Source organism: Ptychodera flava, chromosome 9 (genome assembly GCF_041260155.1).
Source record: "Ptychodera flava strain L36383 chromosome 9, AS_Pfla_20210202, whole genome shotgun sequence".
Classification (NCBI taxonomy): domain Eukaryota; kingdom Metazoa; phylum Hemichordata; class Enteropneusta; family Ptychoderidae; genus Ptychodera; species Ptychodera flava.
This window is the reverse complement of record NC_091936.1, coordinates 19,275,213-19,300,089: the sequence shown is the minus strand read 5'-3', so window position 1 is coordinate 19,300,089 and position 24,877 is coordinate 19,275,213. Positions and strand designations below refer to the sequence as shown.

General features: G+C 38.9%; 2 protein-coding genes across 2 annotated transcripts; both read left to right on the top strand.

The window, feature by feature from the left end:
- The first annotated feature begins 7,739 nt into the window (after positions 1–7,739).
- Positions 7,740–9,339, top strand: LOC139139619 (uncharacterized). Its single transcript, XM_070708498.1, has 2 exons — positions 7,740–7,983; positions 8,522–9,339. The coding sequence occupies exons 1-2, from the start codon at positions 7,818–7,820 to the stop codon at positions 8,716–8,718; spliced, it is 363 nt and encodes a 120-aa protein (XP_070564599.1). The 5' UTR covers positions 7,740–7,817; the 3' UTR covers positions 8,719–9,339.
- A 6,700-nt stretch (positions 9,340–16,039) lies between these two features.
- On the top strand, positions 16,040–23,181 carry LOC139139618 (caveolin-1-like). Its single transcript, XM_070708497.1, has 4 exons — positions 16,040–16,199; positions 20,132–20,276; positions 21,118–21,210; positions 22,005–23,181. The coding sequence occupies exons 2-4, from the start codon at positions 20,133–20,135 to the stop codon at positions 22,284–22,286; spliced, it is 519 nt and encodes a 172-aa protein (XP_070564598.1). The 5' UTR covers positions 16,040–16,199; position 20,132; the 3' UTR covers positions 22,287–23,181.
- Positions 23,182–24,877: the final 1,696 nt, after the last annotated feature.

Below are 24,877 nucleotides of genomic sequence, written 5' to 3'. Positions count from 1 at the left end.
CCTAAGTTGTTTTATTTATTTTTTTTGCAGCTGGTAGCCACATTTTCAGTTTCACTGTTACTATGTATGAGTAGCCATTGTGAGGGATGTGTATTGTTAACAATGTATATGAGTGCAAAGGAAAGCTGATGCCATAGGGTTTGCCTTTTAGCAAGGGAAGCCCTGAAGGCCTTTGTACGGATGTTTCTTTCTTGAGATCATCATTTCAATGATTACTATCAGTGTCGCCACAGTAACATGTAACTGCAACCATAGCAGCAGGTACAGCAACTATAGCAACAGTGTGTAACCATGGCAACATGTATGCAACCGTCATAGCAATGTTGTCCTGTAACCATAGTTACATACATTGCAACTATTGTAACATGCTGGAATTAAGACAAAAAGCTGAAGCGACGTTTCTGTGAGCACAGTTCTGTAGAAATTATCAAGCACAATACTTTGGTGCCTGTGATAGTATTAACAAATCTCCCAGATTCTAAGTGGCATATTTTTTGTAACTGAAATTGAATATTATTTAAATGGATTAGTGGATACCAAAAGCGCAAAAAGGGTATGTTAGTAATACAGGAATGCAGCATATAGTAGACTTCAGTGCAGAGTTGATTGTTTTGGCCGGAGTGGAGGGGAAAAAGGTACTTCCATGCATTTCTCGGCATAGTAACAGGGGAAGCCAATAAAATGTGCAAGTTTTGTTTTGTTGAACTAGGAAGAGACCCCTGATAACGTGATGAGACAAGATGTGTAGTCACCAGTGAGTGTATTGGATGGAAACAAACTCTCACTGTGCTTTCTGTCAAACTTACTGATGTTGTAATGAAACAGCTTGAATGTAGTTGCTCATGAACTACCAAAGAATTACAATTAGCAGCTAGTTAAGCAACATGTTTTTAAGAAATGCAACCCAGGAAAAGATGTGACTATTCTAAGGAGCAATTTTGGAATTCTCTCTTGGCCTAAACAGATCGTGTGGTTCACTGGAAATTTTTGTAGGTGCAGTTAAAGTACCATTATTGTCCATATTCTCTGTTTCACCACCATTAATTTACAGTGTGCTTGAAATAGTAAAAAATATCACGTGAAAGTGTACTAAAATGAGAAAAACACTACTTGACGATGTTTTGAATTGTATTCAGTAAACCATATGTTAAAGCTTTTGCCCCCACTTCCAAGTAGTTGGGTCCAGTTAGAAATTTAAACTAGTACAGATCATTCTGTATCAAGCTAAGCCATCTGTTCACACACTTTAGGTTTCAAATGGAGAAATGCACACAGCATTTCGATCCCATAAGCATGATCATGTATGAAGAATTTCTCCCATTTCAAAAATGTTACCAAAAGTGACCATTGAAGATAGAGCCTTCGCCCCTTTGTTGGACTTTGACATTGGTTCAACCACGGTCCCTCCACAAAGGGACCGTGGTTCAACCCTGCTGTCTTCTTACAGGATGGCAGGACCTATATATTGTGACCTTTAAATTGCAATGTAATTTTAATTTTCCCTTGGAAGCAGATATTGACAGTACTTCAGTCCAGGGTAGTGTGCTAGCTGTTTGTGAAGTGTTTGAACATACCTGTGACTTGAGACCAAATTTGTGGATTGTAGTCAAAGTTATTGTCGACGAGGTCTTCCAGTTTGATATTTGGTGAAAAATGAAGATGTAATTTTATATTTTTACGGCCACATGTATTTGCTATCATTGATGATATTAGCAAGTTTTAACTTTGATATTCAAGCAGTAGGAGATAGACACCGTATAGTTTGTGACATAGGCTACTGCAGGCCATCTCTGTATATATAAATGGTGAAAAACACTCGCGGCACTAAAAAAACGTAGGTCGTGACCTTTGCACTCTTCAGTTCGCCCAATCAGCATGCATGCTTGTCTGCCAAGATTCTAATTCAAAAGATGAGTGAATCACTCTGTCAAACATACAACCCCAAATTTCCCATCCATATTTCAAAAGACTTTACAGATTTTTCAAAAACCAGTGATAGAGCAAGGAGCTAACAGAAACTCTTTACTTACTGTCTGCATGCCTTTGTGATGTTTGTCTCTGTTTTTTTTCTGTTTAACTTTTTTTTTCCAATTTTGTGATGTGTACTTGGTAATTGATGGACACTATGCAAGAGACTGTTACAGACTGGATAAATGTATTGTACATAATGGATATATTACTGAATATAAAAAATGTGTTACAATACAGTCATAGTCACTCTCGATAAACTATTTGTTGTCCTGTGTATTTTTTCCCTTGTACTGAAAACACTTTTCCTATGCCAGGTTGATCTGCCACTATAAAGTCAAGTCGGTTAAATCCAGTATTTGAAGCATAGGTAGTATTTGCCATAATGTTAACATGCTTTAGCTCCTAGCCAAAAATACATGATTTTCACCAACTTGGCCTACTAACGCATAACTAAACATGTAAGTTTTCCTAACTTACCTGATAGTGATAGTGTGTGTTGCAATGATCTTCTGAGTGTCTTGATTTACGCTGATTTTGACTTGACCTGAAAAAAGTGAACTGCTTCTGCCTCGCCAAGTATGCCAGCACTTTTTCAGACGATACTCCAACGATTACAGTGCTTTTATTAGCTGAATACGTTTATCGTTTGTAAACCTGTGGATAAGCATTTGCGTCAGCAGCAGAGAACCAAATTAAGGTTGTGTTGCACACCTTTTTTCAAAGCAATCTTTCTTATCAAAGATGACATGAAAATAATCTCACACAATATCTTTTCAAAAAGCATAGAATCTGGCATAGTATAGCAGCAATAGTTAATTCGAAGAATGAAGGGGTACATATTTGGGATGAGAAAAGCCTATCGTGATAAATAAACATAAAGTCAAAAACTTGATACTAAATGAAATTAAATATATAATTTGAAACTAGAGTATATGAACAACAAAAAAACCGACATTTTGTTGGCGTTAATTTTCATTCTTAGACGGCGGGCGATGAAAGATTTACAAAAAGTGATTAAAGTTGTGATAAGCAAAATGAACATGATTATTAGCAAGAGTGGTGCTATGCGTAGCGGGTGTGTCCGTACACTAGTCTGGAAAAAATAGAGAACACGAAATGTGTCCGTAAACGAAAAAAAAACTGCTGAAAACCAGGTACTGAAACTTTGCGTAAATGTAGCTCTCAAGATGAAGATGGTGCATTGAACAAGTAGCACGATTGGAACTAATTTTGGTTTAATCATAGCCCCTCGAGGGGCTATGGTTTAATCTGGAAATGTAAGCTCATGCACTTGTTTTTATGAGTACTAGTAATTTGCAATATTGCAACATTCAGCTATAGGGCACCCAACACTTTTGAGAAATTTGGAAAGATCCAATTCTCCCAAACTAGTTCCAATCGTTTTAAGTGAAATTGATTATGTGATTATATCAGGAATCATAGACTACTTTTTTGCATTTATACGCCGAACGTTGCATATGGTGTTGATGCTGAAGACTTACATTTGGAATTGAGTTTTGTTTGAAATGGCTTCCGATTCACTCTGTGATGCTACACGATTTGTTCATACCAATGGTGGACACAGTGGCTTAATTTGAATCCGAAACTGATACCGCGTCACTTTACAAAGACTGCCTTGACCAAAGGACTGACAGTGATACATTGATTAGCTTAGAGGTGTGAAATCACTATAATCGCGAGGACTAGGTTTGACAAGTGATAAACGATTAAAGGTGTCGATGAAATCTCCTTGAACTGTCCGCCAATGGGAAATCAAGCAGTTTGTGGTTAATCAAACCGCCGACAAGTAGAAACTGTGATCAAACTACGGTTAGTTGACCTGATCCAGCTGTGGAACTTTCCTGACGTCTTCCGTCGCTGACGGCACTTTGCTTCATGCATGCGTGGACATTACCTTGCCCTACATCTATTGAGACACCTTGTTTGTCTGTAGTCTAGTTAAAAACTTGAATTTGGTCCATAAGAGATGCTCGAAATCTATAATTGATGTACATAATAAAGATGTCGACAGAAAACAAGATAAACTAAATTTTCTGATCGTATTTTATAATATTTGAAAAAAATTGCCGATATTTCATAAGTCATACTACATCTGATATTTTTATCCATTTTCTCATCTGTCATTTTGTGTCGGTGACTCTCTTTAGAACGGGAGAGGTATAGTTACTAGGTACAAGTAGTTCTTTACTTGGGAGGCGAGCTTTCCCTTGATGGCGCTTTGAAAAAATTATGGGTTTTGAGAGGAAAAAGAGGGGTTCGTCATTCCGGCCACATCTGATATTATTTATCCATTTTCTCATCTGTAATTTTGTGTCGGTGACTCTCTTTAGAACGGGAGAGGTATAGTTACTAGGTACAAGTAGTTCTTTACTTGGGAGGCGAGCTTTCCCTTGATGGCGCTTTGAAAAAATTATGGGTTTTTTGGTCATTCCGGCCACACCCAAAACATTGAAGCTGAGCATCTCTACGCTATCACCCGAATGTTAAATTACAGTCTCACACTCTCTAGTCCAGTTTCATCCAAAATCCCAACCTACGATGTTTTATGACAAATTCGATTTTCAGATACCCTGCATATGATTTCTTCGAACGTATGTTTTTTTCTGTATTTGTCTGCATGGTTCCAACGCTCTTAATTCGGCAAACACAATTTTTCAGAATTGTTCTTTAATTTACTCAACCAATACACTAACAAGCCGACGCACTTTGTAAAGAATAAGGGAGATATTCAAATCGACTGTGCATTAAATGCTTACAAAACCAAATTTTACGCTATGCAACCTTTGCAATGATAATTAATGCAATTATCCCAGTTTAATTTGTCTACTGCATTAAAATCAATCGTGCCTCGCACGTGCTTATTGCTGTATATAAGACAGTACACGCCTCGAGATTGAAGGACCCAAACTTTCACTAAAGCACTTCTCTGTCACAAAAAAATCGAAAATCATTCCCTTTCGAAATAGAGAATAAAAATCAGAGATTGTCGTGAAAAATTGGGTATTAGCGAAACGAATAACATAACGTTTACCGATACTTGAAATTCAGCAAATTAGCTGGTGAAAACTTGACTTACACAATGAGCTTCAAAACGAGCCCCAATGACTTGTTAACCAAAGGAAAAAGGTATTGTGAAACTTTGAGAGTCCGGATAACTGTCTCCGAGGCGTATTCTAAACATCCTTGAGAAAAGGCTAGATGATAAGTCAGCTTACAACTATAGGTCACTGATCGTGAACTAGGGGGTGTAAACCGGTACTCAGACACCTATCACTATCATAATAGTCGTCTGAGGTTGTATACGCACCTAGGTAGCTGTACTATCGCCGATGTCGTTGTTAACATTGTTGAGAAAGATTAACCGAGGTGTGAAAGATGTGATGAAGACGGATTTGACAGCATCGAATGAGCGGTACTTTTGATTACGGAGAGATTGCCTCCGTGCTTAACGCAAAGGTGTGAATCGAGGGCATCAGAAAGGGTTCTCACACAGACTCAGTGTGATAAAGCACAGGCCCCCACCCATTTAAGTTACATCTGCTTGACAAAGTGCAAACTATCTGTCCATACCTGTGAAAACAAGCGTTTGAAAGTTTATCAAACTATGGTCCTATTGTGGAGGTGTCACAATCAGATAGTAGGCAATAAAGCTGGTTTTGCTACTACCGGTATTGTAAAAGCACAGTGCCTCAGTAGTAAAAGTTATTTGGACAGTGCATTAGCAACGCCTCATCTTGTACTAGATGATATCGCTAAGGTTCCACTTGCCATATCATAATCAACGATTAATATGTATGTATATGTATGTATGTATGTATGTATGTATGTATGTATGTATGTATGTATGTATGTATGTATGTATGTATGTGTATGTATGTATGTATGTATGTATGTATGTATGTATGTATGTATGTATGTATGTATGTATGTATGTATGTATGTTATGTATGTATGTATGTATGTATGTTATGTATGTATGTATGTATGTATGTATGTATGTATGTATGTATGTATGTATGTATGTATGTATGTATGTATGTATGTATGTATGTATGTGTATGTATGTATCATGTATGTATCTAGGTAGGTATGTAGGTTTTACACATGCATCTAGCAATTTTCAGACTAATTTTCCTATAGGTCTTGATGACGACCCTTTTAAACCACATCAGAGCGTTTGTTTCACAGCGTAGATTTATCAGCCTATTGCACGTAATCAAGGCCAATATTCGAACTCCCAATTTTCAACTGTCGAACTCAACATTTTCAACTTTCGAACTCCCAATTTTCAACTATCGAACTCCACATATATCAGCATTGGGTATAGGTGTTCTGATAGACAAAGATTACATTGCTAGCTCATATTACAGTATCTCGACGCTCTGTCAATAATAGACCGTGACATAGTAAAGCCCTGGTCCTTGTTCTTCAGAGACCATTTATCCCGGGCCATTTATACTGATCTCATACTTTTTTTTAGGAACCATTGCTTGTGATTAGCGAAGCGTGTCTTGAATGTGTTATCAGTGAGGCCTATATATCTTGCACTGGTACAGAAATCTGGACACTTTCTAGCCTGTTTGCGAAAAGTATGAGAGAATACATACTATCAGTATTATCTCAGCAAACATTGGTTAGCAGATCGGTTGTGAGAATTCAATATATTGTTGATGCAGAACGAAAAACACAGTTATCGCTGGCTGATTGCGATAAAAAAAAATTCTCGCAAATTAAGTGCAAGATAGTATGTATCCTCGCACGCTTCTCGCGAACATGTGAGAAAGTGTCCCTTTCTCGCGTTTCTCGCAAATTTCTGGAGTGGTGTTCCTTATTGACACCTGTTGAGACTTTGGACTTGAAATGACACTCCTGGCGTGGCAGTCGCCATTCAACAGACATGAAGACAAATCCCAGCAAGTAAGTACGTTTCCAGCGGTATTGTCGGTATTATCTTGTATAATCAAGTCACATACAATTATAAGATGGTATAATAGTGGATTTGGTTCAAGCCTTGAACCAAAATCTAGGATACCATGTGTCTGATACTCAATACTCTTCATGTAGGCAAGGGGGTTAGAAATGATGTAACACAAAGGTAGGCTAGGCAGAAAGAAAGAAGGACCTCCAAGATAGAACGTGTGCATGTTAATGCACCTTGAAGACATATATTCGGACTATCAAATTTTCAATTCTTTTCGAATCTACCTCATGTGGAGGCTCATTTTAAAGCTCTTCAAGAAAGAAGAAGGTTCACTGTCTTACTTTTTCGAAAATCAAAGATTTTATTTTTCCCCTTAGAGTTAACGCAGGGATGGCAGCCATTTTGAATTTCAATATCAGTAAATATTTAGGAATTATTTGTTTCTCTATAGTACCAAACTTGGCTGTGTGACCCCTGATTTTCATTCTTGTTTGGTAAGAGTATGGTTGAAAGTTTGAGCATAATATTTTGTATTTCATTTTCGAGATGCATGCTACCTTTATAAGCTAAACTTGCTATCGGGAAAATAAGCTAACGTTAAAAATACGGGTAAAAACGCCTCAAGATTTCTGACGGTTATCCAACAATAGTTCTATTTAGTGTTTTTACTACACCAAAAATGCACTTATAATGCACCGCTCATCATTGGCAGGGGAAGCTGTGGGACCGGGAGTTCGAACTCTCATCATTTACATGTGCGAATTGCCGCTGACATTGGATTGGTGATCATCAGTATATGTCCTCTATAAAACGCGAAGGCGAAACCCCGAAATTTCATTCTTGCTTCAAACTCTCCAGATTATCTGTGCGTATCGACTGAGAGCTTCATTTTCTGAGAACAATCATGTTTGTCTTGGTCAGGTGGCTGACACCCCGTCGTTACGAAGGCATCGAGGAGTTGGTGACGCCGTCGAGAGTTAGATCTCCGAAGACAACACTCAAGGTCGGCGACATTGTCAAAGTTTCGTATAAAAGATCTGCGTACAAGGCAAAAGTAATTGCCCTGAAAGGTGAGTCAGTTTATCGTGTTTACAACATAGGAGTTGATTATTTTATCGCAACTCAAGAAATTTCAGAAAGGTTGATAGACATGTTGAAACGCTCTCGCTATGTTAGTGAGGGACTAAGAATAACCCACAGGCGTTATGTGGACCGGGTAGTTTGTAAAAGTGTAGTTTATTACATGAGTTTATGCTACTATCCGACGTTGGGTTATGTTGCCTTATTGCATAACAGAACGTTGGATCGTGGCATAAACCACAGTCGCTTGGTGGGCTATTCAGCTCTGGGACTATTCGACCCATAGACGAGTGTACAGAAGCGAGAAACACCAACTCACAGACTTGAACCAAGACTACCTTCTTGCCTATTTCGGCACCGAGTAGTTTAAATGATCATTCGTGCATAGTCAGTGTAGATACTGTCTGTAGTTAGGCCTCCCAGAATTATGGATCAATGAACTATCCTCTTTTGGGATGACACTTCAGCGGTATACCGTTTGTAATATAGCTAAATCATCTTTTCTTTTATTAAATTGACCTTTAACAGATTCTGCAGATTCCGACTGGGACAGTGATGATGACATCCCATTGAGCATTCTGAGAAGTCGGTTACTTGGCAACGAGACGGATAAGAAAAACCCTTCGCGGGGAGACTCTGAGGGTCCCTTCGACAGTGATGACGACATCCCGCCAAGAGAACTGATTGGTTGGTGGAAGACTGCTGAGAAGGTGTCAAGGAGGTAGCGTGGTTTCGACGACAGCGGTGACGAAGTTCCAACATTGCTCCGCAGTTACGACAGCTCCGATGACAGCGAACTTGAAGACGACATTCCGCTGAGTGTTCTGCAACGCCGAATTAGGGCTCAAGATACAGGCAAGACTTTCGAGGAATTCAAAGCAGCCCCAGCGCTGATCACCGGTTTGATCTCAGCACCGACAGAAACGGACCCGCGGTTCGTCACCACGACGAGTGGTTAACGACAGAGGTTGAAAGATTTCAGATTAATTTGCAATTCGTCGATATTTATCAAAGCAATACCTGAAACGGTTGCGAAACTCGGATGATAGTGACATTTCTTCAAGACATGTACTGTTTACATGGAAAATCTTGTATTATTTTGTTAAATTTTCATGTTTGAACACAGCGCCCTACCCTATAGAATTTTGTGTAGATATGAAGATCATCAGGTTTCGAATTCCTTATTAGAACTTATATTAACGTTGTATTTTTTACTGTATTTAAGATAAGTATGTCAATACAAGTTTTTGTACAACTTGTTCTTTTCAATCTTCACTGAAGAACTTTATTATTTGGAAATTTGAATGAGTGACAATGTGAAGTTAATAAATCTTTTGTACAATCTACTCCTCAAGTTCTCTTCCTGACACTGTATGCGTGCGGGAATTAATTTTCCAAGAACTTTTGACAGATCATGAGATGTATGAAATTCAGGGACTTATATTTGGACTCCCCTAAGCCTATACATTTTCGCGGATCTTTCAATTGTTGAATGGTTTTCAAGTTGAAACTTCATGAGACAATTTCACTCTCTCATCCATTTTGAATTTTAAAGACGGTTTGAAATCATAAATTATTTCATCAGAACATATTCAGTAATTCATAGACCCTAATAATTTGACAAAGTTCCAAAGGGAAAACAAATAAAACAAGGCAGTATTGCTGAAGGCAATGAGTACTTGGGCCGTGATAGAGTAATTTTGAGGACAATATATACTACTATTCAAATATGGTCTTGAATTTCCTCCTGTCAATGAGGCATTTGATTAACTGGTTATTACACGAAGCAATGGCATGACAACGGCAAAATATGTCTAGCAACTTTTGTGGAGTTTGAGGCAGGGGTTCTTTATTTATAGCGGGAATTGCTTAAACTCCTTAAATATTCAAATTACAGCAAATTTCTTTTGTTCTCGATGGTAGATGTCTAATATTTAGATGGGCATATTTAGATTTCTACCCTATAGTTATCCCTATATACCAAAAATCGGACATCCAGCTCTATTGGCTTGCTCAGAATTAGATATGCGCATAATTAATGAGGTACAATATGTGGTGTCATAAGGTGTCCCATCATACCATTTATGAAGGGTGTAGCACTTGTGGTTACTGAGTTGTGGAAAAATATATATATTTGAGGTCAAAGGTCATCGAGGTCACGTGACATTTTGTCAAAATAATTGTATTGCTAAGTTATTCCTATATACCAAAAATCAGACCTCTAGCTCTATTGGCGCGCTCAAAATTATATATGCGCATAATTAATGAGGTACAATATGTGGTGTCATAAGGTGTCTTATCATACCAAATATGAAGGATGTAGCACTTGTGGTTACTGAGTTGTGGACAAATATATATATTTGAGGTCAAAGGTCATTGAGGTCACGTCACATTTTGTCATAATAATTGTATTGCTAAGTTATTCCTATATACCAAAAATCAGACCTCTAGCTCTATTGGCTCGCTCAAAATAAGATATGCACATAATTAATGAGGTACAATATATGGTGTCATAAGGTGTCCTTTCATACCAAATATGAAGGGTGTAGCACTTGTGGTTACTGAGTTGTGGACAAATATGTATATTTTTAGGTCAAAGGTCATTGAGGTCACGTGAAGTTTTGTCAAACAAATTATATTGTTAACTTATCCCTATATACCAGAAATCAGACCTCTTGCTCTATTGGCTCGCTCATAATTAGATATGCACATAATTAATGGAGTACAATATGTGGCGTCATAAGGTTTCCCATCATACCAAATATGAAAGGTTTAGCACTTGTGGTTACTGAGTTTTGGACAATAATGTATATTTGAGGTCAAAGGTCACCAAGGTCACATGATATTTTGTCAAAATGTCTGAGATATCTGCGTGAACCGATGGACTCACTGATGGACTCAAGGACGGATATGACCCAATCTATAAGCCCCCTGGACTTTATCCGTGGGGACAAAAAAACTGTGTCACTGCATCCTTTAGGCAATATGAATACGATGAGAAACTTAAATTTTTATTTTTCTTGGCATCATACATGCGAATCTATGGAGAACTGCCTTATACATGGGAGTCTATGGAGGTGTAAACTAAAAAGTCCTCTAACACGGCCAAATTTGAAAGCATTGTGAAACAAATCGACGTGCATCTGTATGGGTTGGGTACTAGGCGTGAACGGACGCACGGACCTCGGACTTCGTCCGTGGTGATTAAAAACAACGCAACAGTTATTACAGCTACACCGGCAGTAGGTTAATATCCAGAGCCCCGTACGGTCTGCCGCCGTCGCTTGAAAACAATCTCATGCACCCGGCCATATGGGCAGCTGGCCGGATGCATGACTTCCCGGAGAAGGCGAGCTGTCACGTTCAAGCTCAGGATTATTTGTCGATCAAATTTCAGTAAATTTACCTTACCTAGATGAAATTTTGTCTATAGGCTGTATAGGCTGAAATTTCGCCGAAGTTTGACAAAATTACATCGATTTTTCAGGTTCATATGCGACATTTTTGAGTTTTGAGTGCAGACAGAAATAAGTTTTGAGGCAACATGGCTGCGACCCCATGTTGACCCCTAGCCCTGCGTACGATGCTATGTGCTACAGCTAACACACAGCATCGTACGCAGGGCCAGCGAGAGAGTTGCCGACATCGACGGTTATTTACGAGAAGTGAATAAAAGACTGTCATTTTTGGAAGTGATCGAGTAGCTGAGGTAGGCTGGGATACGACTTGGGCCCCAGAACGCTGAACTTCGGCAGTAATTTGGCTTTTTACGTCAAGTCCCAAAATGGATTTGAAGTCACCGACCCAACGTACGGGTCTTTGCAGGGCTGTGGTGAGCGTGGCGGTTAGCTGTAGCGGAACACACAGCATCGTACGCAGGGCTAGTTGACCCCCAAGTGAAAATGTGTTCGCGATCAAATCTTCCTATATTTTTTTCAGAATTTTCAACAAAATCATTGCTTCTTACATCTTTTGTAAAAACTAAAATAAAACTGCGATGTGCCATGTCTCCAGATTTCTAAAATATCGTTCGTTGACCGTTCGACGCAAACTTGTGACGCAGTTGAAATTCAATACTGACCGCCAAATAATCTTAATGAGACGAGATCAGTCTAGACATCCTCCAAATTATCCAACCATTCGCATTGGAGTTCAGCTCGCTTAGAGTATCATAACATTTTTCGGCCTTCTTTTAGATCGACCCTAATATCTCCCATTTAGGAAATAAATACACAAGCTACCTCGACAAAACTTCGTGCACCATCGATCCAAGACCAAACGCACTACAAATCTGTCTTGACGTCATCATCTCCTTACATGGTAATCGGCATACCGTATTTTTTAGCAAAGGGGACACAGAATACGTCGGAGTATTCAGTTTCAAAACGTATTACATTGTGTGATGTTGTCAAAAAAAAGTCATGTTACTGCAGTGGTATAAATTACAAAACACAAAAGTTCAAATCAGTTTATTTTGGACTGGCTTTACCCAACATTTCATATTGTTTCTTATGCAAAATTTGACCACGTGCTTACTGGCGACCCCTTTTCATGCAAATTTTGTGTCAAATGATGTGTTCCCCTGGAAAAACAAACGTACGATTTCTAAATGAAGGAGGCGAAATTTGCCCTCAAGACGCGAAACCACCCCTTTAAGGGGTGTACCTAGCTATTTTTAACGAGCTTCTCGAATCTGCAGCTCTATTTCGAAATGATGGTCTGGTTTTCTCAGCTCAAGGATAAGTGTTCTCCATCGCTGTGGGCATTACTATTCTCAACCGGGGTACAGTTTCCAGTCGTAATGTTTTTCATTGTGTCCGGGATATAAAACCTTTCCTTTTCAAACTTTCTCTTTGATTAACACTAATCCACATCTTGTCAGTGATTAAACATGTTTCAAGTTTAAATGTTAAATTCTGGTCTCGAGCCCTCCTGTTCGACCAAACTGAAATTACCCCTCCCACTTTGGCTCGTCCAGTGGGTGTAGCAAGGGTCGTGCCATCGCCTAGGAAACGGAGGGTGCATTAATTGTTGCATTTCGATGCACATTTTGATTATATTCAGAAGATTTTGTGGACAAAACTCAGATAGAGAAGCATTTATATTCACATCTCACTTATTCAAGACTGGCTGAGAGCAGCACTTCCATTCAGTTAACATCATTACGCCATTTATTATGCCAAGAAAGATGAAGCCAATACATTTTGCCCTCCCTGGTCTCAGCCAGAAATGGTTATACCTTACAGTTTTTTCCCACGGAATGAAAACAAATGTACTTGGGCTGAGGCCCAAGTACAATAAATAGTAATTGTCAAGAATAACGAATGACGGTTACTAGGAATTGATGTCTACTGCTTAAAGGATCGGCAAATAATTATCTGGTCAAAATACATTGTCCGGTGACCCAAACTTTTAGTCCTTTGAAATAATAGTTTAGTATTCCTCTGATCAAAGTGTTGGCAAAAGTTTAAAACTCTCATTTCAGTTTGGTTGAGTGTGTTAAGACGCTGAATCAACTCAATGTACCGGCAACACTTTTCTGGAAATATCGAGATTGTTACGGCATCAACTAACATTTTCCGCACTGACAGTTTAGGAGTTCGTCGCCAGAAAGTTCGTGATCAGTAAAGTCTAGTGACTTCGCATGTCTCGGTTATGTTTACTGACCCGAACGCTGGTAAACAAAGTATACACTGCTTTTACGACATAAAATACCTCGACAAAATCAACTTAAATCCCGAAAAGACAATATTGATGACGCATTGTATAGTTGTGCATTGAAGTTGTGCAGCAGGGAGAATCCTAGACTTGGCTCAAGCCCGTGATTTGTGAATGTTTCAGTCGGGTGAACACGCTTATTTGTGCTCTGTTTTGGTGTGAAACGTGCGAGGGCGAACGCGATGAGTGCTGGTGTACGCAATACGGTAGTTTCACCCGGGATCACAACTCACAACTGCGCAGACTCAAAGATAACGCGTTCGATGGATAGGAAAACCTGACCGAGGCTACTAAATTTTAAATAGGTTTTTCTATGAAATAGAAGAGACACAAGAGAAACTGTTGCAATAATTTTGCTTTTTAAAAACAGCCTTGCGGTACAGTAGTACGAGGTTTTGGCTTGGGTTGTTGGTTGGGTTTTGCCGCGCGTCCAACCCACAAGCCCAGACAAAGTCTCGAGCTACTGTTACAGTATGGGGAAACCAACAAACTAATGTCGAGAAACTGTGATAAGAGATGTTTGAGCGAATTGTATACAACAAATTTTGTGTGGGGAGTGAAAGCTGGCGGCAACTCTCCGCCGAATGTGCATTGATGCGCATGCGATATTCATTTTATCTCTAGGCGCCATTCAAATCTCAAATCATTACATGTATATGTAGCCTTCTAATGGGCAACCAACATAGTTTCGGCTGTTCGTTAGTAAAAACTTGATTTCTCTGAGTGTGGGTCGGCAATTTTTCTCGTATTGGCGAGCGGGTAGGTTTTTTTCCTAATGCGCGACGGGAAAATTTCATCCGGTTGATCAATGGAGCAGCCTTGACCAAACCTCAGCTTTCGGGCAAGGGTATGATGAGCTTTTCCGGGTTTGCCGACGGAGGGCGCTGAAAACATGCAGCAAAGGGATAGCAGTCGGCAACTGAATTTATAGAAACTTTTCGGGTCTGACGAAACTTTGTGGTACAGAATACACCTTGAACTCATTTTGACGCTTAAACTGCTCTATTGACACTACGTTATTGTCACTTTGTTTCCTAGAGCATTCTTTGTAAATTTTGTCGTTTGCTTTACGTATTTACAGTGATGTAGATATATCTACAATAAAAGTCACTATTTGTGAATAAATTTTACCTTCCGCTCAAAAAAAGGAGTTAGGAGTCCTATATAAGAGAGATGAAAAGAGATTTTCTAGTAATGAGAGGGGAGAAGAGAAAGGCATGGTCTAGCGTCACGAGGGTGGTGGGGGTTGCGAACAGCCTTCACTCTCCACTCTGAAAATTTAATTTCGTTCAAAATACTGTGGAATAGCATACTTACATGAGAATCGCCCCTGGGTTCAAATTTCTCAAAATCGGCTGGTTGGATAGCCTGGACAGCTATACCCATAAGTGTCTTTCGTAACATGGTAAAGCTGTCATGCGCAGAAGGCGTAACCATTGGTTACTGACCGGCTAAATTGACAACTGAACCGATGGATCATCAACAAATATAACAGTAAGTAACCTTTACTACAATTAACCTCTCCTGGCAAAGATGTAGATAAAAATAAATATACAAGCGTTGCCGATGAAGAAGTTACTCTGATATTCAGGACGTTACTTAAACTGGCACCTAGTCGCCTGGTTTTTCTCGGTAGCTGAGTTGCAAGGCGTGAACTCCACGATCTACGAACAGCCTACTACTTTGTGCGACAGTCTGCTGATATGTTTAGTCCTTATTTTTTTCTGTTTTGATATTTAATATACCCACAGACTTGGAGCAAGTCTAGACAATACCATAAATGACTTAATCTTAGCCAACATTCAAGTATTGATAATCCATGAAGAGGGAACAAACGAAGAAACCACACCTCTGAAGTTTTTCCTACAACAAACATCTTCTTTTTCATACATCTATTATAATTTCCGGTAAAATAGAAATCGTGACATAGGTGATGCGATCGCAAATTTGACAAAGCTGTGGACTTATTCAAACGCTGTCAGTTATATTTACTGTGATTAATCCCTGCGGCCTGATAAAATGATCAACGCTGTTCTATTTTCGTTCCCCGCAGATCTTTTCCAAAAACCATCGTCTATGTTTCTAGGGTTTACCATGCTTTTGATCAGTGTATTTGATGTGCTCCAATCGGGCAGTTTGGTACCATGGCAACACGCCGGCAAAGTTTGCGTGTGTACTATCCTCCCATCAGCAATGTCCCATTACGCAACAGTTTCTACGTACCACAAGGTGACGGCATATCTCGTCACGATTCGCTGACGATGCCGCAGTCAATGCAAGCAACCACGTGCGCAATCTTCGCATGAGATAAGACAGCTCCTTGGTTTGCTCTTGTAAAAATTAACCCCAATCTGTTGAGACGTAACCTTGTTGTTAGCAACGGTTGGTAGGTGCAACGCCATATAACACCAGAAGTACGAAAACACCGGCTACAACATTCTTCTTCCACAAGCCCTCAGAGGACCGGGAGATATCATTTTCAAAACAGGTGAGATTTTACTTTTTATCGTCGGCATAGTATTTTCATTTTATCTCTTAGAACCGACTTCTATGCAACACAGAGCATATACTGAGCAGACGAGGCATATCTTTGACTGCCAAAATATGACAAGGAAACGCTGAACTCTTTCGTAGGCCGCGAGGTAGCACTACTATGCAGGAAGGGAGCGTGAAATATTCCGTATTTATTTTAAAAGCAGAAAAACGTTATACTACGTTGTAAAATTTTGCAAGCAATGCGTTCACTCTATGCGTCTTGGTTGCGTAGTGCCCTGCACACTGACCATGACTTTGTCCCAAGCAATGACTTTGATGTAAGATTATGTCTCCAGGCAACGTGAAAGAAGGGATTCCCTCGTTTGTCTTTCTCATTTCATGGCACTTTGCATCAGGATGTGTGATACGCATTGAAAGTTACCCCGCCCTATCATTAAACACTCTGTTTCCGTGACCCCCGACTTTACGCCAGAAATCCTACCTTTGTCGGTATGCTTGGGCGCCGTACCATCGGAATCGCCAGATCGTGTAATTTTCGGTTGTTGATCGAATAAAGACTTCCTCTATGCCAATCAGGGAAATGAAGTTATTTGAATTAATGCTTGAATGTCCAGAAACATGGCTTTTTGGAGCACCCCTGAAATGAATAAGATGTTTTTGTCTTGGTTTTGTCAAACAAATCTTCTACGTAAGAAATGTGCAATTTTGTACCTGTTCCCACGCGAATTATAACATGAGAAGTTCATCCTCACAGTTTTACACGTTAAAACTTCCCACCAAACTATGCATAACGTTGGAAGCAGTTAGTAGACAGAAACATTAGTATATTCACGGGCTTGCTCCAAGTTATCTGTCCCTTTATTGTGATCTTTCTCTCTTTATGTCCCCATTATATTTCTACTCTCCATGTTTACGGTGAGGAAATCAATTTAAATTCTGTCCGGTGCGATTGTGCACTGAGAAATATGGAGATTGTCAGAGTAGCGGCTCCTGTACTTCGTCTTGGTACTGTCTTCCATTGAACATCCGTCGTTCCTAAAGTCTGTCAATTTTTGAAATCCAATATCAAGACTTTTCTTTTCAAATCTGCTTCAAATCGTTCGTATGTATATTAGATTTTTAAGAATTGTTTTGTTTCTTTTCTCTTTCTGATATGTCAGTTTTAACCAGCGTCCTTCATCACAGTATTATTGTGTATTGACGCTTTATAAATACATTATTATTACATTGTTATTATTATCAAAGACCTCACATCTTGCTCATTTACTGTGTATTGTTTTGCTGATATGACGAATAGTATAGAAATAACGGACGACGCGCTGACCATTAACGTTTATTTATGGGCAAGGGCGAGAGGAAAGCCAAAAATTAATGGGCGAGGCTTGCCGAGCCCGTTAATTTGGCTTTCCTCGAGCCCGCGCCCATAAATAAACGTTAATGGTCAGCGCGGAGTCTGTTATTTCCATTATATTATCAACGAACCCCGAAAAACTGTCAAAATTTACGAAAATTTCCTGTGCGAACGACAACGGGGCCCCAGAACCTGTCAGTGAGTCGTGCGCGCGCTGCAAAAATTTTGCAAATCCGGAGATTTTTTTGAAAAAAGGGTCTAAACTTGGCCCACAAATGCTCCATTTTATTTTGTGATTGATTATGATCTTTGTACAAATCACAATTTTCGTTTTAGCCGTAAAGTTAATATGTTTACGATATTATTCATATTCACGGGCATGAAAACAAACCATTACTGTGTATTTGTGGGCAGTCACGTGGTTCAGCTCGACCAATTAAAACGCGATGGACAGGGCATGGTAATATAGTTGATTGTATTTGATTCTCGGAGAGCGTCCGCGGCACATACGCGACTTGCGCACGCGCACAAAGTGGTCCATTATCAAGTCACCGTAAAGATTCTGATCACTTGTGACGAAAAACTGACTATCTTCTTTTCACATCATGTGATTTAGACACGTTTGAATAAAATTGACGCTGCTGCGCACAGGTAAATAATTTCCTTCGGGGGTCTCCCATCGTGCCTTTATACCTGTGGGGTTTTTTATCACTAGAACATAGTATTTTGGGTATTTTACAATCGCTGTTACAGGGGTAACTCACTCCTCCAAATTTTTCACATCAATCTTACAGAAAATGTTGATGCACCCAATGTTTACTGACATCAGAACACCAAATGCTACCTGAAATAATTAAAAAGCCAGGACCTCAATTATGAATCAATTTGCATACTAAGTATAGACATACATCTTATTGCTAGTTCGCTAATTGTGTTTTGGAAGCTCGTTTTCGAAAGTAACTTACTGTAATTAATTACAATGTTTTGAGAGCATGCTTGATATGTGCATTGATGAAAGTACCATTTGGACATGTGAATTGTAGCTTGTATGATCACTTTATAAGAGTTGTGTTGGTTGATGAATGTCTAATGTATTATTGGATACGCCTTTTAGGTATCGTGTAAAACTCAATGCTTACGATAATACGAAACAGGACGACGACGAACGCTGTATACCAAGACATAAAATCATACGTGAAAAACTCTTAGGCTATGGCTAGTGTAAACTTAATTGTCTGCCTAGAATTAAACACTGACTTTGAAATGTCTATATTTCGAAGAAAATTCCACGTTCTCCTTAGCAAGATGAACGAGCAATCCTCAAATTAATGAATCACCTTCCTCCTTCCCAACACATTCACCAAATATTTTCCGTTATAAACAATAGTCCATCTGTCATAGAAACTTCGGTATCATGATGTACAACACATCGATTATGCAACTCTACATGACGTATCTGGTACTGATAACATCTGCGGTCACGGCATCGATGTTTCAGGTGTTTGACAGTACCCCGACGCCAGCAACTAAACTGTATATACGCAAACATGTATCGCTATGGTATTGAAATAATAACTTCCCTGCTGACTTTTCCACCGGAGAAATAATACGGAAAACTTGAACAAGTGCCCCACTTCAACACGCTGAGCGTCGTCTAACGTGTGTTCAAGTGTTTACCCGAATTCAGGCTACATCAGAGTTGAATATCATTCAACTACACATGTGATACAAAAATCAGTATGAGTTATTTTTTCACACGGGTAGGGGCATACAGAGCACGACATTCAGACAAACCGACCGGAGAATGCACAGGAATGTACAGGAAAAAAATAAACGTCGGATGCGGTGGCAGAATTGCTGTTCTTGGCGTTTTATGCCGCGAAAGAGATATAATCCTGAATTTCAATACGTAGTGACTAATTTTGTACTAGCACATCAACTTGTGACTATTCGCATAATTTTTACCTGAATGTCTTTTTCATTGACTGTGCACGTGATAATGCCACAGAAACAACTTCCTATGATTCGACTTTTGCTTGCACCTTGTCACTCAAACGTGGTTGGAACTAATTTTGGACAATTGGATCTTCACATTTTTCAAATTTCTCTCAACTGGTAGGTGCCATATCGCTGAATGTTGCAATATTATACAAATTACTCATAAAAACAAGTGTGTCACCTAAAAAGAAAAGCAGATGAGCTTACATTTGCAGCTTAAACGATCTTACTTTACCATCCAATTATCCCATATTAGTGCCAATCGTGTTCTCAGTGCATCGAATATCAAGCTAATTGTTTTCTATTCGCAGAAAAAACTAAACTTTGCTATTTTTATTCATGATAAATTATTAATTCGCTTATTTAGGTTCATTTCCTCCATCAAAACAGCTTATTGATTAAAATCATCAACATGTTTGACGTACATCCGGAATGGAACAATTAAGTCAAATTTATTATTACTACTTTTTAAATTATTAATACTTATTAATATAAATGCTGTGAGAGGGAGAGACTACAGAAATTTAGTCAAAACTAATAGTAGGGTTTTTATTTTTGTTTGTTTTTTTTCACAGAATGGCAAAGACGTCTGATTCAGTCATGGAGCTAACAGGTGAAGTTGGCGTCGCCCGTCCGATAGCTGCGGGAGTCAAAGATTTCATATTTAATTCCAGAAAAATGTATGACGAGAATATTTACAACTTTGACGACCACGTGGAGGTATTTCATTATGATTTAAAGGGAGGGGGGTCGTCGGAACTGCGCGTGTGCGACTTTCTTGTTTACAAACAATGTATTTCATGCATGATGCATGACATCAACATAGCTGCAGCATTTAAATTTCACGATATTCATTGTTAACAAACATGTTTTAACTTTCATCAATCCCCCAAAGTACCCTCGATACAGTGTTTACATCGTTCGTAGGGTCCCTGGCAACCTTTGAGCAGAGTTCCAACGACCCCGCCCCTGTGACTTTTGACGCATTGCAAATCGTTTCTTCTATCATAAAATACAAATCCTTTTCTTACGGCAATAGTCTTGTGGCAATACTTAATGTTCAACACATTATAATGCAACCAGAATGTGCTGAAAGTTTAATACTGAATTTCGCTCTATATTTCCTTTGACAACAATAGCGTTGCATATTTTGGACAACGCATCGAGTAGGCCAAAACAAATATTGTGTTAGTCTCGCTTTCCAGACATTTTAAACCATCGAAGTAAAGTGCGCCGCTGGCGGTAGGGACAGACATGTCGTTGAGCCAAGCGAAGCGACTCGCTGCTGTCGTCGCTTGGCGACTCGATGATGAGTCACACTCACCAACGCTTACGGCGCACTTTTCTATGAATATTATGCAAGAGTTATTTGTGACTATGTGGAAATAAATTTATATCTTTTTCCAAAAAAAATAAAAAAAGAGCGAAGCGACCGAGGTCTGGAAGTCGAGACTAATATTGGAAATAGACACAGACATTTGAATAAACCAAAGGTATGCACGTCGCTCAAATTCAAGCTCACCCGTAAAAATAAGTCGCAAGTTTTTCGTTTCGCTTTCAGCTATCATTCCCGGAAGTTTTTCAGGAACCGAAGGACAGTAGGAATTGGAAGCCAATAGTTGGCGCCTATGGTACACTGTATAGTGTTGTGCAGGTAAGCGAAAAGAGCTGCTAGCTGATCAATGTGTGACATTTCGTGGCCAAACTATATATTTGGTTGACATTGGTAAATCGATTCATAAGTATCTCGACAATAAAATTAATTTCGTAAGCTTACTTGATTTGCACACTCACATTTATGCCTTTCCATACACTAATACGTCTGATAGACATAAAAGATGATCTTGAACATGTACTTTAATTCCTAAAATAATATCTTTGAATCTTTATTTTAGAATTTGCAACAAAATCCGTGACATTTCGCGGCCCTAAAATATACTTATTTCGAATAGAAGAATCACCATATAGGTTTATTGCTAAAATGTCCTTTTAACTTTCTGTCGAGTACGTCAAAAGGACACGCTTTTACAAGCTATGCAGCTATTTGATTATTTTATTCATTCCGTTTAATTTGATGGATACGTATATCATTTGGTTCAGACGTGATTTAATTTAAGTGATGGTGTGTATACGGTATTTCGATTTTTAGCCTAATAGATGCATTGGCGGAAATTGTGCCGAGAGAGGGCAAGATGTAAGAATAAAAATAATGTCAAAAAATGCCAAAGTTTTAAGGATTGATAAAATCGTACGTTACTAGAACTCTTTTGGTGGCGGTATCTGCATTCAATCTCTCATTTTATTCGAAAACCATTTTTTGACCCTGTAATTAAAGAATGACGGTCGAAATATGGGCAAAGTTCATTATTTCATCGCTTCACGTGACCATGTACCAAATTGTATGGTTGTCACTGACGACTCATCAATCTTTGTGTCTATACTTTCCAGGACTTCACTTATCGTGTGTTGGTTGCTCTGCTCGGTTGGTTGCTGGGCACGGTGTGGGGACTTCTCTTCGGTGTACTCAACTTTGTGGTGGTCTGGCTGATTCAACCAATCCTGAAAATCTTCTTCATAATAGTACGCATCCTCGCAATTCCATGGGCGGTGGTGTTGAGGGCGTCCTTCGACCCCGTGTTCGAATCTATCGGTCATGTCCTGAGCCACATGCGGGGTAATTTCAACATCAGGGCGCACGGAGTCTCCATGGATCTCGTGAAAACTGCGTAAAAAGATACAAGTGCGCAGTTTCGTTCTGATTGACAAAGTGAAATAATTACTGATTTCCCATCATGCAGCATTTGTGTTAACTTATCATACAGAGTTTGTGAAAGAACCATTTTTGCTTTCTGTCGTTTAAATAAACTGACAGAAACCAGGTTGCTCGAATAACTCTTTGCTTTCTTTTCATATGCAAACTTTTGTAAACTTTTCGAACCACGGTAGTACGTCTCATTTTGAAATGATTATGTAACGGATATCGATGACACAAATTGTACATGTATTATTTTTAGCATATAACGAAGTTCGAGTTTGCAAATTTATTCTTACTTCCCTTCACTTGACTCTAAAAGCACTCCAAGGGTTACTTGCAGCTCGTCATGCAATCCGTCCATAAAGCACGCACAAGTAACTTTAAGCCGAGACAAGCAGCTGAATAAATTGAACCTCCCGGAGATTGCTAAATATTTGGATTGAGAAATATTGCAAGGAAAACGTGTCTCGGGATAAAGTTCTTTACCAGAGATATTTCTTTTCAGAATGCACGTTTATCTGTTCAAACGATGAGAAGGAAATACCAGATATGAACTGAATATGCTCACGTGTTTTACAACAGGTTCATTAACAGTAGTGCGCTTCACAGAACAATGAGATATATGTTATCACTATATGTAGCAGGTTTTTTTTCAACTTCGCACAGTACTCTCAGAGTTTAATCACTAATTACAAAACTTTATTTAATATGCGAATGAGCTGTCAATTAACTTGACACTGCTCAATGCTTTATGGGACAATTAGATATCCATCAGATCAACATTTGTAGCACGCTTTATTTAATTTAATGCTGTAATTTTAGAGTAATGTCACTTATTACAAAGTTCATTAAATATGCAAATAAACCCTACATTAGCTTGACACTGTTCAATGATTCATAGCACAATTAAATATTTATCAAATCAATATCTGTAGCACGTTTCACAAAATTTTAGTGCCGAAATTTCAGAATTATATACCTAATTACAAAGTGTATTAAATACGCAAATGAACCCTTAATTAACTTTATACTACTAAATGCTTTACAACACAGTTAGATATCTGTCGTATCAGTATGTGCAGCAGTTTCATCACATTGGATGCAGTTATTTCGGAGTTATATGACTAATTATAAGATTTCATGGAATATGCAAATGAGCTAATCATTAACTTGACACTGCTCAATGCTTCTCAGTACCATTGGATATTTATCAGATCAACATCTGTAGCAAGTTTCATCTAATTTAATGCTTGGTACCTGTGTACCAAATCTGACTTGAATCCGTTCAGGCGTTTTTGAGTTATCGTGTAAACAGACAGACAGACAGACAGACAGACAGACACACACACACACACACGGACAGACAGACAGACATCGCTATGACAATAGCCCACGTGTTTACACACGTGAGCTAAAAATAGGTAAATCTTTACGCTGCACCTGATTTCTGCAGTGGCAAAAGTTTGCTGTATGACGCCCTCTGTGGACAGCGGAGCAAACTAAACTAAGTGACCTTGGATAATTCATGTAATATGTAATGATAATCTCAAAAGTTCAAGAAAGAATGTATATGTTCGTAATAATGCATGTACAATTCTATGAGACGACTCGAGAACGTTATTGAAATCTTAGATTTTCTCTTTCTTAGATTTACCTGCTTAAAGGGAGTGATCACCACTCTGTTGCCGCCCACTCCCTTTTGAAGCCACGAAGAAAGCCCGCTGTACTAGTGGCAAGGGGCACTCATAAATTGCACAGATACATGGTATTCCATTGTGCGAGGAAACTGATTTGGCAGAAGTCGCGCATCAAATCGTGCCAATGTGACGCACATTTATTGTACGGGAAATGTGTCATGGGGCTCGAGGCTGCCATTCATATCTGGAAGTCATCAATTAACATATTGTACTCTATATAATTTTGGTAGTCGCTTTGCGTCATGCAGCTGGACCCTCGTGATATATGCTTATTGAAGGTGGACCATTGTCATGTTAACACTCGGCAATACCATAGATTAATAGGTGATTCCATAATTAAAGTAAGCTTATGTAAAATTGTCATAGGAATTTCAGGCACTGATAGCATCGCAGAAAATGTTCAGTACGCGTCACTACAGATCAAAGAGAACAGATAGGATAAGATAAGATAACCATGAAGAGAAGCTGAAATGCTCACAGACCATAAAAACAAATCTAATGGCGAATAACAGACGAATAAAATGTAATAAAACATAATAGATTAAAATAATCACCTATTCACAGGTGAATACAATTAAAATGAAACTAAAAGAATGACCAGCACAGACAAGCCGCAAACATAATTTGCTAAAACGATGATATCGAAGGATCATGTTCTCTTTCTTGACGGTAGAAGTGAACTGTAAATGTCGATGCATACAATGTGCCCGAGTGAATATAGAGTGTGCGAATCGAAAGAATGTCAATTCGATTGGCAAACGGACTTTTAAGGTCCCCATTCTCGAATGCACAGAGGGAAGTAGACAGAGGTTAGAGTTACAGACCATCCTGAAATTCCATCACACTTTTTATTAATAATCTGTTTATGT

What these genes read in the sequence shown, in the direction of transcription:
- LOC139139619 (XM_070708498.1), top strand. Translation starts at nt 7,818, where the DNA reads ATGTTTGTCTTGGTCAGGTGGCTGACACCCCGTCGTTACGAAGGCATC. An exon ending in AAAAGTAATTGCCCTGAAAG is followed by an intron (nt 7,984 to 8,521) that starts GTGAGTCAGTTT and finishes GACCTTTAACAG; the next exon opens with ATTCTGCAGATTCCGACTGG.
- LOC139139618 (XM_070708497.1), top strand. Translation starts at nt 20,133, where the DNA reads ATGGCAAAGACGTCTGATTCAGTCATGGAGCTAACAGGTGAAGTTGGC. An exon ending in ACTTTGACGACCACGTGGAG is followed by an intron (nt 20,277 to 21,117) that starts GTATTTCATTAT and finishes TTTCGCTTTCAG; the next exon opens with CTATCATTCCCGGAAGTTTT. An exon ending in CACTGTATAGTGTTGTGCAG is followed by an intron (nt 21,211 to 22,004) that starts GTAAGCGAAAAG and finishes TATACTTTCCAG; the next exon opens with GACTTCACTTATCGTGTGTT.